Source organism: Rhinopithecus bieti, unplaced genomic scaffold (genome assembly GCF_001698545.2).
Source record: "Rhinopithecus bieti isolate Rb0 unplaced genomic scaffold, ASM169854v2 scaffold_13704, whole genome shotgun sequence".
NCBI classification, from domain to species: Eukaryota; Metazoa; Chordata; class Mammalia; order Primates; family Cercopithecidae; genus Rhinopithecus; species Rhinopithecus bieti.
In genome coordinates this window covers 1,298,866-1,313,859 of record NW_016808231.1, presented here as the reverse complement: position 1 = coordinate 1,313,859, position 14,994 = coordinate 1,298,866, and the positions used below count along the sequence as shown (strand labels likewise).

The 14,994-nt window shown below is 46.4% G+C and overlaps 1 protein-coding gene across 6 annotated transcripts in view; it reads left to right on the top strand.

Moving 5' to 3' along the window:
- The first annotated feature begins 295 nt into the window (after positions 1-295).
- The window catches only part of COPS7B (COP9 signalosome subunit 7B), a 28,473-nt gene continuing 13,774 nt past the window's right edge, over positions 296-14,994 (top strand). The window contains exons 1-4 of one of the 6 annotated variants that reach the window (XM_017886374.1): positions 296-1,249; positions 7,543-7,720; positions 10,689-10,764; positions 13,210-13,298. In XM_017886374.1, coding sequence (XP_017741863.1) covers positions 7,559-7,720; positions 10,689-10,764; positions 13,210-13,298 — 327 coding nt within the window. In that variant the 5' untranslated portion in view covers positions 296-1,249; positions 7,543-7,558. Of the gene's footprint in view, positions 1,250-5,125; positions 5,537-7,524; positions 7,721-10,688; positions 10,765-13,209; positions 13,299-14,994 lie in introns of those variants that run through there. The other 5 variants (XM_017886377.1, XM_017886375.1, XM_017886376.1 and 2 more) reach the window with 5 other exon arrangements.

Here is a 14,994-nt window from a genome sequence, read left to right as displayed (position 1 = left end):
GGTACGCTTATAGCCAAAGAGGCTTCTAGGCTTCAAGATCAGCCCACCGCGCCCCCTCAGCCTTTCCCTGCGGGCCGCAGCCCCCTCCCGGCCTCTGGGTCCCGGCCGGGGATTGGAACCCAGCCGGTCTCTCCGACAGCGTTTGCGACGCCCGGCACCTCTCGCAGCCCCGTACCCCAGGCTCTTCCGTCCCCACCCGCCACCCCCTGGGGTTCCTATCAACGTCCCCTTCCTCCCTCAGGACGCCCCTGGGGGCGCTTCTCGCGCCTGGTCCCGCCGGGTGCTCGGCACGCTTTTCCTTTCCTCTCCCCTCCCGCGGCCTTTATTCCGTGGGGCCCACCTGGCGCGGCCCCCGCCCCCGGCCAGTCTCCTCAGTGAGCGGCCGCCTCCCAAGTCCTCCCGGCCCCGCCCCGCTCCCGGGCGGATACAGTTTGAAGCCCCTCAGGATCTCCCTGGCCCGCTCGTCCTTGGCTGACATGATGCGGCGCTCGCCGCCCGCGGCTTTCTCACTCTGGTCGGCGGAGCCTCGCAGACGGTGCCCAGGAGCCGAGGATGGAGCCGCAGCCCGGCTTGGAGACCTCGGGCGAGCAGCCGCAGCGGCCAGACCAGGACCGGCCTCTCTCTCCCCTCAGCTCCCGCTCCTGATCCCTTCTCCTTCCCCCTAGCCTCGCAATGCCCTCCTGGAACCAATGGAAAGCCAGCTTTGGCGATTGGCATCCCAACCAGCCAGTAGGAGCGCGCTGCGGCTTCGCAGGGGGACTGTTAACGTCAATGGGAAGGGCCCTCCCCGGGAAGTCCCATAGGACACAATATTCATCTGGTGTTATTGCCTAGAGTTTGTCCCAGCGGAGTGTTGGCTTCGGATCTGCAGAGGCTTTAGGGACCTGCTCCCGCAGCTGAGCACACTAGCCATCTGAGGCGGCAGCTGGTTGCACTGTGCTACGCGACAGAGACTACATTTCCCAGCATTCCAGCGGCGCACTCGGGGGACCACAGATCCCAGCGCACCACAAAGAGGTCCGGAGACTACAAATCCCAGCATCCTCTGCACTCAGTTCCTCTGTAACTTAGATTCCAGTGTGCCGCGCAGTGTGCGCAAATTCACAAACCCGCCCGCTGAGTTGGTGGTTTCGGAATCCCGAGACTTGAAACCCAGCGGGAAGACCCTTCTCACCGTCAAAAGAAGATGACAGCCCGCAGAGAGTTAACTTCTGTTTACATGGAACTCAGACATCATCTGCAAATCATGGTAAGGCTGCTAACAACAAACAAAAACACTGATTAAACCGTGAAAGATAACAAAATGACTTCTTCAAATCGTGCTTGTTTGTTGGTCTGAGGCGCCTTTTACGTGTTTTTCAGGGGTTTTTGCTGTATTCCTGCTTTGGACCGGGAGAGCTATGGATTGTATACTCAGAATATCAAAACATAAAGGGACTTTGCTAATCTACCCCCTGTTGTTACGTACGAGGAAATTGAGGCCCAGAGAGGCGAAGGGATTGGCCACAGATCACAGCAAGTTCGGGTAGAGTTAGAATTCAGCCCTAAGTCGGCTGACTTGCAGTCTGGACTCTTTGCACCACACTAAGGAGGTGATATTTTTAGCAGCATGGCAATGTGAATTATTCTCCTTGAACAGTTTTCCTATCCAGTGTTGAAACACCCAGAATTAGGTAGCATTTATTTGGTGGATTTCTTTCAAGTGAGGGAGTGTGATATTTATTTTCAGCCTAGGTAGGACTTGGTGTTTTGTTTTTTGCCACTCAAGGTGACATTTAATGTGATTTCAGGAAGTAGGTAAAATTGCAGTGTGAGCCACGGTTTCCTTGGAAACCTCCTCTGTCCTCTTGGCCTTCCTTCCTCTGCCTGTCCCCTCTTTCACCCATCTGGGAACTCACCCAATTTTTTCTTCCATGTAATTCAATAAATATCTTTTCAGCCTGTTATTGGTCAGGCACTGAGTGGGTAAAAGGTGAAGGACATGGTCACTGCCACCAGGAAGATAAACATCTATTTAGGGAAATAAGGAGACTCCACTGAGATTCAAGATGGAGTGTGATAAAATGGCATAAAGAAACGACATCAGAATGCTAAGGAGGCCCTGATGAAAAGGTTCATTGCAGCTGGCAAAACTTTAATGGAGAAGGTGGCATTTGGACTTGAAGTTTTTTTCCATGTTAAAAAAGTTTTTTTTTTTTTTTTTTTTAATGAGATGTGACATACAGTATGGGAACAATTTTTGCATAGGTATACACCCTTGTCCTCACTACCCAAATCAAGATATAGAACATTTCTAGCATGCCTAGTGCTCCTTCCCAATCAGTATTACCTCCTTACATATTGAGATAATCACTCTCTGACTGTATCACCAGAGATCAGTTTTGTCTGTTCTCGAATTCCAGTTAAATGTAATAATACAGTATGTACAGTATGTGTCTGGCTTTTTTACTTTATCAATATTTTTGTGAAATTCATCTGTTGTGTGTAGCCTTTTAACTGCTGAATAGTATTCTGTTGTATGTATATAGCACAATTTACCTTTCCACTGTTGGTGGGCATTTGCGTTGCTATTTTTTGGATTATTACTAGCAAAGCTGTAGTGAGCATTCTTACATGTTTCTTTTTTGTAGACACTTGCACCCATTTCTAGGAGAGGAATTGCCCCTGTGTAGGGAGGGTAGGCACATGATCAGTGATAGTAGACATTGCCAGTTTTTCAAAATGATTGTACCAATTTATGCCTTTGCCAGCAATATGAGAGAGTTCTAGGTGCCTCTTATCCTTGTCAACACAGGATTTTTGTTGTCATTCTTCTTTTTTTTTTTTTTTTTTTTTTGAGACGGAGTCTCACTCTCGCTGGGGCTGGAGTGCAGTGGCCGGATCTCAGCTCACTGCAAGCTCCGCCTCCCGGGTTCACGCCATTCTCCTGCCTCAGCCTCCCGAGTAGCTGGGACTACAGGTGCCCGCCACCTCGCCGGGCTAGTTTTTTTCTATTTTTTTAGTAGAGACGGGGTTTCACCGTGTTAGCCAGTAGCCATTCTGGCTGAATGTGGTATCTCATTAAGGTATTTATTTACGTTTTTCCTTATGTTGGGCACCTTTCAATATGCTTGTTGGCTAGTTGAACGTTGTCTTTCCTGAAGTGCCTATTCTTTTCCCAACTTTAAAAAATTGGGCTGTCTTCTTACTGATTTGTAGTTCTTTACAGTCTGGATATGGAGTTCTTTGATACATGCTTTGCAGATATCTTTTCCAAGGCGTGGCTTGTCTTTTCACTCTCTTACTGGTGACTTTTGAAACAAATTATATTTTTGAGGGGTGGGGTCTCTGCTCTGTTGCCCAGGCTGGGATGCAGTGGCTATTCACAGGCACTAGCATTGCCCACTACAAACTCGAACTCCTGGGATCAAGTGATCCTCCTGTCCCTCCCAAGTAGCTATAGTAAGACTATAGGTGTACTCCACTGCATCTGCCAAGCAGAAATTCTTAATTTTAACATAGTGCAATAGTTCCATGTTTTCTATTATGGTTAGTGTTTTTTGCATTGGATTTCAGAAATCCTTGCTTTTAGAGTTGGTAGGTTTTTTACAGGCTAATATAAGAGCATTCCAAAAAGGAGTAAGCTTCAGCATAGGCCTGGTGTCTGAGAGGGACGGTATAAGTTGTGCGGGGCATGGGAGTTTAGACTGTGAAGGGGGTGGGGTGCGACAAAGCTAGAGGACTTAGGAGGGAGGCACACTTTGAAGGGCTTTCACTGCAGCCATGGGCTGGGTATGGTGGCTCACACCTGTAATCCCAGCATTCTGGGAGCCAAGGTGGGAGGATCACTTGAGATCAGGGAAGAGCAGCTTGAGCAACATAGCGAGACCCCATCTCTAAAAAAAAAAAAACAGAATAAATTTGCCAGGTGTGGTGGCCCGCACCTGTAGTCCTAGCTAATTGGGAGGTGGAGGTGGTAGGATCCCTTGAGCCCAGAAGTTCAAGGCTGAGGTGAGCTATGATAGTGCCACTGCACTCCAGCCTGGGTGACAGAGTAAGACTCCGTCTCTTAAGGGAAGAAACCCAAAATACTAAGTCCAAATTGCAGCCATGGAGTCTGGACATTATTCTGGAGGAAGTAGAGGCATTGCTGGAATTTCTATGAAGTCAAACTAAACTCTGTTGTCTTCCTCTCAATCCCATATTTGTCCCTCCTCGTCCATAGCCCTGTTCACTTAACACCAGCTCCAGACAGCTCTGGCCTCCCAGGACAGAATCCTGGGTGTTATGCTCCCCCCCTCCTTATATTCAGCTGGTCACCAAGTCTTATAGATTCTACATTCTACAGTCTAAATGTCTCCAACAGTGTCCCTTCTTTTTCAACCCCAATTGCTACTCCCTTTGTTTTGTTTGTCTTTTGAGATGGAGTCTCAATCTGTCACCCAGGCTGGAGTGCAGTGGCACAATTTCGGCTCACTGCAACCTCCGCCTCCTGGGTTCAAGCAATTCTCATGCCTCAGCCTCCAGAGTAGCTGAGATTAGTAGTGCATCACCATGCCCGGCTAATTTTTGTATTTTTAGTAGAGACGGAGTTTCACCTTGTTGGCCAGGCTGGTCTCGAACTCCTGACCTCAGGTGATCTGCCTGCTTTGGCCTCCCAAAGTGCTGGGATTACAGGCGTGAGCCACCGCGCCCGGCAGTTGCCACTACGTTTGTTCGAGATCTCACAATGTCTTATCTAGAATAAATCGGTCCCCTCACCGGAGGTTTTCCCTGCCTCCAATTCTCTCCACATCCAATCCATTCCTAAAGCACCTAGCATGACCACTCTAAAAAGGCAATTATTCATACCTCTTCTTAGCTTAAAAAGCCTAAGTAGTTCCCCAGTACCTGGCATGTGGATTCCAAGACCCTTGATGATCTGACTCCAGCTCTGTACCCCTCATTTCTCACTCTTGAAAACCCTGGGGTCAAACCACTCTGGGTTTCTTTTTGACATCAGTATATGCTGCACAGTGCAAACCTCTGTGACAATGGGCACTACTCCCCTTTTTGCCTGTTTTTTCTTCCTCAACCTCTTGTCTTCTGTGCTTCCAAAGTGTTGTCATATGTTCCTCATAGCATTTAACACATTGGAGCTTTTGAGGGGAAGAACTTTGTTTTATCTTTGAGAGAGAAAATGCAGCCTGAGGGGAGGATGTGGGGCCCAGGAGGGCGATGGCGACGGTTGGGCTGCAGTACCGTCTAGGCCGCATTCCTCTCCTTGGGCGCCTAGCCACCCCGTCCCCGCCGGGTTCCCGGGCTGCAGCCTCTTCTCCGCCCCCTCATCCCCACTTCCCCACCGGAGGTCTAAGGGAGTAGACGCGGCGGGTGGAACCTTGTGTGGGCGGAACGCGAGTGCAGCGGTGGGAGGCTTCCGGGGGAGCTGCACGGGCGACGGGTCGGCGGAGGCAGAAAAGCGCCGGACGCCGGGGTGATCATGGACGCTTGACAACCTGCGGGCAGGCGCCGGGAGGCCGAGCCAGCGACTAAGAGGACCGAGAGGTGGCTCGGACAGGTAGGAGCTAGCGAGAGGGTGGGCCGAGCGGGGCCGGCGCTCCAGGCTCGGCCAGACGATCCGGCTTACTACCCGCCGCCAAGGAAGCCCGCGGCCGTGCCCGCCCCGCCCCCGCCTTGGGGAGCGCGCCCTGCGGCTCCTCACTCCACGCCTGCGGCCCTGCTTGGAGCATACCGCACGCCGTGAGGTCTGCTGCAGCTTGCGACCCTCAGCATCAGTGCTGTGGCTGCCTTCGCTTTCCCATCCCCAAACGCTGCCGTTTGCCCCACTCCGGTCCATCCAAATAGCGCCCTCCCCTGACGGGAATTTTTCTCCGCTCTGTGCATAGCCTCTGGCCTCCCACTCCAGAAGAAAGCGACTGTCTCCATCTCTACATTCTCTGCGCCCACAGGCTTTGCTCCTTAAGCCGAGATCTTTTGAAGGGACAAGTTTCTCTCCATTTCCCTACCCGCTCTCCACCCCCACCTCCTGACATTCAGTCTCTTGGCAGAGATCCCTATCTGTCTCTTCACACGGGTCCTCTTGGAAGGACCTTTTCGCTCCTCCTCTCTTGACCGTCACCGACCCTCCTTTCTTCCCTATTCCTTCCCTTCTTCCTCTTATCCTCTTCTCTTCTGTTTTCCCTTTCCCTTCCCTCCTCAAAACCCGTTGTTCCCCAGCACGTCACTTTTTTTTCTGTGTCTGGCCGGACCTTCTTAGGTAACCCTGAGTGAGGCGACATACTTGTTTTTCTAATACTGTGAAAGGGTAACTATTCTGTGTGCCTGCCAACACAAAACTTAGTTTCTCTTTCACCAAACTATTCTTCGAATTGTTCTTTGCTCCACTCTACTATACCGTCTTTCGTTCATTTTGTCACGCTGCTGTAATATGTATCATTCTTAGAGGAGAAATCTTACCTGGAACTCCTGTACACTCAGCGTGTAATTAGATTACACAATTGAGGGACCCTCTTATACTTAATGTCTTCGGAGTGCTGATAAAATATTTTCACTGTGTTCCCAAATCTTTTTATTGTTTTCTTGAGTTTTTTTTTTTACACATTCTGAAGTCACGTTTGGTTAAAATGTCCTATCAGGAGGAGGCCGAATACAGGGATTTTCCCCCATGGTCTTACACAGCATGCATGTTCTTAGTTTGAGTATGTCGCTGTTTTTTTTTCCAAAATGATGTCTCCCTTTACCTGTGCTTACCTAACTTGATTAAATGAGACATCTTTCTTGTTTGGTTTTTTGTTTTCCTTATCTGTCTGACTGTAGATGGGATTCTGATAACACAGTGGGAGCTGTAACTGATTGCTGTTGCTTACATCTGGTGCCTCTGTGTATAGGTAGTATCCTGTATTTCTTAACCAGAATGTGTAACCGAGGTGGATATAAAACAGCTGCTGAGAAACTCCTGTGTTTTTCTTTAGGTCCTGGTCAGGTTTAAGGACTTAGAAGGTGTTGCCTCTGGAGGAGGGGCAGGTGGAAGTGAAATGACTTTTACAGAGTGTTTTTCAAACACCAGAATTTAGTAAAAGATCCTTTTAACTCCAGGTTGAACTCCACCCATCTCCCAAGGTGGTAATTGCATCTGGACTCAGGAACTGTTTTTTTTTTTTTAAAAAAAAAGACAGTCTCGCTGTATTGCCCAGTCTGGAGTGCAGTGGCGCGATCTTGGCTCACTGCAACCTCCACCTCCTGGGTTCCAGCAATTCTCGTGCTGCAGCCTCCCAGGTAACTGGGACTACAGGCATCTGCCACCAGCCTGGCTAATTTTTGTATTTTTAGTAGGGATGGGGTTTCACCATGTTGGCCATGCTGGTCTCGAACTCCTCACCTCAGGTGATCCACCCGCCTCGGCCTCCCAAAGTGCTGGAATTACAGGCATGAGCCAATTGCACCTGGCCTGGATTTTCTTTGTCAACACTATAAAATTAAAGTATTCTGGTGTTTGATTCAGCACTAACTAGGCATAGACTTTGCAAAGGAGAAGGAAGAATGACACAATTTTCTTTTGGACAGATTTCAAGGCCAGAGGATGGCAGGGGAACAGAAACCCTCAAGTAACCTCCTGGAGCAGTTTATTTTACTAGCCAAAGGTACCAGTGGCTCAGCCCTCACTGCTCTCATAAGCCAGGTCTTAGAGGCTCCTGGAGTGTATGTCTTTGGAGAACTTCTGGAGCTGGCCAACGTGCAGGAGGTAAGAACGGCTTTCAAACAATTTCTCTGTCTTTGTTCTAAGACTCTCTGTAATTCTCCAGGTTTCCAAAGAATTTCAATGCTGAAGTATTGTGAACCTGTGAGGTAGGTTATTGAGAGAGGGATGGGAATTGGTGGGGCAGAGGAAGAGATTGAGAGGATGTCCTTGGCTCCTTTTATCCAGTATTTTTATCTTAACTTGGGTAAAATTAGATTGTTGCTAATAATAATCTAAAAGATAGTAAAAAAGTTAAGTTGATCCTGATAAATTACAAAAGTAGTGCTGTAAGCACTGATGTTTAAAAGGGGTAGATTCAGGCATTCTTAGGGATGAGAAACCTCCAGTGAATTATCGATAAGGAGGATTGGTCAGGGACACACAGCAGAAACTTACTGCTATTGAACATAAAATGGACATGAATAGGAGTGTATTTTTCTTTTTTTTTTTTTTTGAGACGGAGTCTCGCTCTGTGGCCCAGGCTGGAGTGCAGTGGCCGGATCTCAGCTCACTGCAAGCTCCGCCTCCCGGGTTTACGCCATTCTCCTGCCTCAGCCTCCTGAGTAGCTGGGACTACAGGCGCCGCTACCTCGCCCGGCTAGTTTTTTGTATTTTTTTTTAGTAGAGATGGGGTTTCACTGGGTTAACCAGGATGGTCTCGATCTCCTGACCTTGTGATCCGCCCGTCTCGGCCTCCCAAAGTGCCGGGATTACAGGCTTGAGCCACCGCGCCCGGCCAGGAGTGTATTTTTCTTGTGGAAAAGGACAGTGCTATGCCAAATGTGTTAGATATGACATGAAAAGCTAGGACATAGTTCATTTTACTTGTTTGCTTGCTTGTTATTAAAACCTTGGGTATCCAGTTTTGGTAATTGTGCCTCAAAAATGAGAAGATCCATTGAACAGAAGGAACAAAGAGATGTAAAGCAATCTATACTTCTCCACCTCTATTTCCCACTTTGAACATTTTTATTTATTTATATTTATTCACTTACTTGAGAAAAGTCTGTGAGCATCTTTATTGCTTTGTGGGGTGGAGGGTCATACTCAGGAGCTTTTGATGGATCAGTGGGGCAGGTCCCCTTCCTCTTCATCGTCACAGGCTTCTGGCTTTGCAGGCTGGTGCTGGCTCTGTGGAAGGCTGCCATGCACCGATCTGGGTGGTGGTACCTCTTGTGGAGCATGTGCCGGATGCTGTTGAGAGTGGCCCTGCAGTTCTTGGTGGTGGCTATTTGCATATAGGAGGAGGTTTGCTTTTGTTAGACAGTTTATCACCTTCATGACCACCACAACACCTTTGCTGTTGGCTCCACACCCACAGTCAGTTTTAACAGGAGTTTCAGTGAATCTGTTAGTTGTAACCAAAGGAGTTGCTGGCCTTCAGGTTGTTGGATTCGGAGCTGTGTGTCCACCTGTTCCTCTTGATGGGGAAACTGCAGCAGTTCCCCACAGCGCAGCCATTTCAGGTGCCCACTTACGACTCCTCTACCTGTGATGGTCAGAGATGAGAAGAGCCACTTTTACTTTTTCATTGTAAATTTTTATTTAATGTCAGGCTTGCTTGCCAAACTGTAATCTCTATGAGGAGGTCTGTAGTGCTCAACATTGTTTCTTTAGAGCTGAATACATAGCCTGACACACAGTAGGTTTTCAATAAAAATTTAATTTGCCAGAAGTGGAAAATAAAATGAGTTTTATGAAGAAGATTTGAGAGAACTGGGTTCGTTTTTCAACACAAGAGATGAACCAAAGGGTAATATGTTCCTTCAGGTTCATGAAAAGCCTGCATGAATATGCCAAGTAGTTGTTTTGTAACTGTGGAAGATTGGCTAAGAGGAGATGGTTGGAAAGTAAAGCCAGAAAGACTTTATTGACTTAGGCCAGGGGGAGAAGTGTTGGAGTATCTGCTCTGGAGAAAATACTCTTTTCCGGCTAGTTTTGTTAATTATGTGTCTGAAAAGTGGGGGCTAGATTGGATGGTCTTTACCAGGTTTCTTCCCCTTCTGATTCAGGGACTTCAGGAGGTTTGTGGTAACCTGAGAAAGTAGCCTGAGGTATTAGGATGCTGGAGTTCTCCATAGGGTGCTTAGCAGACCACCTTTATCTCTCCATACATTGCGTTTTTCCTTATGTGAGCTGAGAATAAGCTGGTTGCCTTTCAGTGATCTGAAATTATAGGTGCATTTCTTGGAAGCTTTATTTTTTTAAAGGCTAAAATTGAGTAGTATCGCTAGTCCTGTTTAGAGTTTACTGGGCTTGGTAAGTTGGAAGGGTAACAGGAGCACGTTTGTGATTTAAAAAAAAAACAAAAAACCCACCAGTTAACGTAATTGACAGCAGAGAAGTTCCAGGCAGAACAGTGGCTCTTTCGTTTTCTTCTACACGTGGCTTTTGCCATCAGCATCAGTGAAGAATAAGTAATTTTAATGAACATTTTGATTTGGAGCAGACTGATACACTGGTTTTCTGTCCCAGCCTGGCTTTTGTCATGCCCTGTGATGTGCTGGTCTCTCCCAGGGTTCATAGTCCACATGTAGTCCTGAAACTTGGAACGAACCCTGAGCTTTGTTCACTTTGGGTTGGTGGTGGCTCATGCCATACCTACCAAGCTAGTATGTAGATACGGCTGCTGCAGTCTTTGTTTTAATGCAAACAGAATCTTGAGAAGATTTGAACTCCTTCCAATGCTTAATGCTTTGTATGTGTGTGAGAGAGAAAAGCAGTTCCTTGGGCATGCTGTGTAGAAAGTAAAACATTCCTGAGGGAGAGATATTAAGTTTGGGGCTTTAATAATCTTCTTTATTTTTTCCCAAAGAATCAGAGTTGAAAGAGACCCCAGGGGCCAAGTAATCAAATAGTACAGAATAAACAGCCATGGCATCTTTGACACATGCTCACCCGTCCTCTGTTTGAACACTACAGTGATTGGTAGACAGTTTGGTCTGTGGTGAACTTTTTTTTTCCTCCTCAGCTTGCGGAAGGAGCTAATGCTGCTTATTTGCAGTTGTTGAACCTGTTTGCCTATGGGACATACCCAGATTACATAGGTGAGTTGATGAAGATCCTTCAAAAGACTTGTCTTAATTATGTTGCTCAGTTTGGAAGTCCATCAAGGTTTGAGAGATAAAGCATGGCGTAGTGGGGAGACTTCTTGACCTGGCTCCCCATTTTGCTGTGCGTGGTAGGTGACCTCACAAAGGGAATTTTCCTTCTCACCTTTTATATTCTAGTGGGTAAAATGGGGACTGTGTGTGCTCATCCACAAATGTAGCCCTTGTTTATTTTCCAGACGAGATTCTTGAGGACTGGTGTTTGTAGGGCTCTTGGAGTGCTGTGAAGTGTCAGAATACCCACCTGTAGAATATTTCAACATTTTAAATATAAAAATAATACCAGCATATTGAAGAAAATTTGGAAAATAGATTTTTAAAAAGTCACTCATAGGCTGGCCGCGGTGGCTCATGCCTGTAGTCCCAGTGCTTTGGGAGGCCGAGGCAGGCAGATCACTTGAGGTGAGGAGTTTGAAACCAGCCTGGCCAACATGGTGAAACCCTGTCACTACTAAAAATACAAAAATTAGCTGGGTGTGGTGGTGGGCACCTGTAATCCCAGCCACTCCGGAGGCTGAGGCAGCAGAGTTGCTTGAACCTGGGAGACAGAGATTGTGGTAAGCTGAGATTGCACCACTGTACTCCAGCCTGGGCAACAGAGCAAACTCTGTCAAACAAACAAATAAATAAATGTCTGTCATAGTTGTATTTCCATCAGACATTTGGATGCTGGACTTTTTTGTGCCCCTTAAGTTTGTGTTTTGTATTACATAGGTATAACTATGTATATAGTTTTATGTCTTGCTTGTTTCCCACTTATAGACATTTATCCATGTTTTAAGTCTTTGTAATATTTTTAATATTTCATAACCTAATATTTCATAATCTACTTAGCCCATTTTCTGTTGTAGGGCATTTGAGTCATTGAATCTTAAATATTAGGATGAGGTATTTGTGTGTCCAAACACTGACTTACCTTCTACCCAAACCATTTTTTTCTGGCTTTCCTACCCTTTTTTAATGGTATGACAGTAGCCTAATACTCAGGGTCTTCTCTACGATATCCCTGACTTCTTCTTTCTCCCTAGTCACTTCTACTTTGTACGGCTCTCAGACTGGACAGTTTGCCACTTCCTGGTACACCACATTTTTTTCTGACCTTCCCTTTGTTCTAGGGAGTGTGTTCTGTTTTTCTGTCCTCGCTTACTAAAGAGGCAGCATTGCAAAGACTCTGTTACCAGACTGCGTGTAGCCACTCTGGCTCCACTTCTACTAGTAGTGTGTTCATTGACAAATTTAGTAACCTTATGCAACTCAATTTCCTCGTCTGTAAAATGGGAGTGACAATACAAGTCCATTATTCCTTACCTACATTCCTTAAAGCTAGATGTTTCAGAATTTAGAATTTTTGGGACGTTAAAAGGGTAATATGCGCATGCCTTTTTATGTAACATTTTCAGAGGAATGTGGAAACAAGTGGGATAAAAAGCCTGTCTCCGTTCAGGTCCAAAATTCTCACCAGGTGAATTTCAGCACCATGCTTAAGGAAAAAAAAATCAGTTTGGATTTAGTTTGTTGGAATCCAGAATTATGGTTAAGGAATTGAGGACACTTGGAATCTTGTGGGGTTGTTGTTAAGATGAACTGGATGTGTGTATGTATGTGTGGATCTATGTGATCCGTAAGACATAAAGCTTGCTATTTATGTTAGCTGCTGCAGCTGCTGCCCTTGCTGTTATTATCATTTATGGTTATTATTGAAATTTTGCCTCTTCCTCGAGGCTCAACTCAAACTCCATCTCGTCCATGAATTCTTTCCTTTTATCTTCCGTACCTCCCAAATGATACTGTTCTCTTTCTCTCTCCCCCTCCCCTTTCATCTCTTTCTCTTACTCCTACCTCCTCCGTCTCCTTTCTTCTGGTAGCTTGTACCTTTCTTCTGGTAGTTCTGCCTTGCATTTGTAGCTGTTGAAGCATCTGATTGTAAGACGGAGGACAAGTCCAGGGCCATGAAGTTGCACACCTCTAGGTGATTGGTGGCCCTGGAGCTGTGCCATGCAGCAGCACTGGCAAAGCCCGTCTTATTCATCCTTGATTCTTCTCAGGACAGAGCATGCACACAACAGATGCTCGATGAAGATATGTTTAACTTAGCTGAATGTCACAAGGGGCACAAATAGTACTCCATTAAGATAATTGCCACATCATTTTGCTTGTTTACTTTTTAGGAGACTAAACTCTGTTTGTAGAAACTGAGTCTTTTCTTCTTTGGAAGTACATAGTCTTCCAAAGAAGACAGGAATATTTGCCAAATGAATAAGTGCAAAGTCATGATAGTGATTCAGTAGTAGATTTGGTTTGGGGAGTTGTTGAGCTTATTCCATAAAAGAAATCCTAATTTTATTTTGTGTCTTGATTTTTGTGGTGGGTGGGACTGAGCAGCCAACAAGGAGAGCCTGCCAGAACTGAGCACAGCTCAGCAGAACAAGCTGAAGCATCTTACCATCGTGAGCTTGGCATCAAGAATGAAGGTACGGTCCTGAGCCCTCGCTTGTCTTCCTCCTCATCCCAAGTCAGCTGTCTCATTGGCATCAATGAGGGAAGTCCTAGCTGCATATAGGAGAGTCACATCATAAATGCATAAAATTTGCTCAACAGAGGAAAAGATAAAATAGTGTAGACAAGTACTCTCCATTCCATACAGGAAAAGTATGCCCAGCGGTGATTGACTCAGCAGGTCTCAGTCCTGGCATGCTGTGGTGCTGCATGTGGCATGAGCATTTTGCCATGTTAAGGGGAGACTGCTGGTAAAGATACACATTTTTCAAATAGCAAGGCATCTCAAGGCAAGTTAATAACTTTATCTCTTGCTCAGTGCACAGTGAACTGTGCCCATCCCGGAGGAAAAACTTGCTATATTGGACTAGCTAGATTTGATTTTTTTTTTTTTTTTTTTTTTTGAGATGGAGTCTCACTCTGTCACCCAGGCTGGAATGCAGTGGTGTGATCTCAGCTCACTGCAACCTCCGCCTCCCAGGTTTGAACAGTTCCCCTACTCAGCCGCAAGTAGCTGGGATTACAGGCATGGGCCACCCTGCCCGACTAAATTTTTCTTTTTTTTTTTTGAGACAGAATGTTGCTCTGTCACCCGTGCTGGAGGGCAGTGGTGCAACCTGGGCTTACTGCAGCCTACACCTCCCAGGTTCAAGCAATTCTCCTGCCTCAGCCTCGTGAGTAGCTGGAATTACAGGCACCTGCCACCACGCCCAGCTAATTTTTATATTTTTTAGTAGAGTCAGGGTTTCATCACGTTGGCCAGGCTGGTCTTGAACTCCTGACCGCAGGTGATCCACCCACTTCAGCCTCCCGAAGTGCTGGGATTACAAGCATGAGCCACCATGCCCAGTTAGATTTTTAATATACTGCTTTTCTGTGGGATTTTCAAGGGTTATTATACTAATTGGAATTTTGCCTCATATGCTAACTTTAGACCCTAACCTTGTATAAGATACCAACCACTCCCCTATACCTCTAAGTCCTCTCCCACAGTTGATTTAGAAGAAGCTTTGCAGCCAGCTGCTCATAGCCATTAATAATGAAGGTCCAGATTTAGTTAATTTATAGTTGATTTTGGCTCTCTGTCTAATCCCAGCCTAAGTGTCTAAGTTTCTGTGGGACTATGCCTTTTAAAAAATTTGGTTTTAGCATTTCCCCTCCATGATTGAGCTTCAGAGATAAATATTATTTTTCTTTCTTTCTTTCTTTTTTTTTTTTTTTGGGAAGACAGAGTTTTGCTCTTATTACCCAGGCTGGAGTGCAGTGGTGTGATCTTGGCTCACTGCAACCTCTGCCTCCTGGGTTCAGGCGATTCTTCTGCCTCAGTCTCCTGAGTAGCTGGGATTACAGGCGCCTGCCACCATGCCCGGCTCATTTTGTATTTTTAGTAGAGACGGGGTTTTGCCATATTGGCCAGGCTGGTCTCAAACTCCTGACCTCAGGTGATCTGTCTGCCTCGGCCTCCCAAAGTGTGGGGATTATAGGCATGAGCCACCTACCCGGCCTTTTTAACTTAAAAAAAAAATTTTAAATTGAGACACGGGTCTCACCATGTTGCCTAGGCTGGTCTCAAACCCCTGATTTCAAGTGATCCTCCCATCTCAACCTCCCAAAGTGTTGGGATTACAGGTGTGAGCCACTGCACTTGGTCTGTCTTGTTCTTGGATTGCA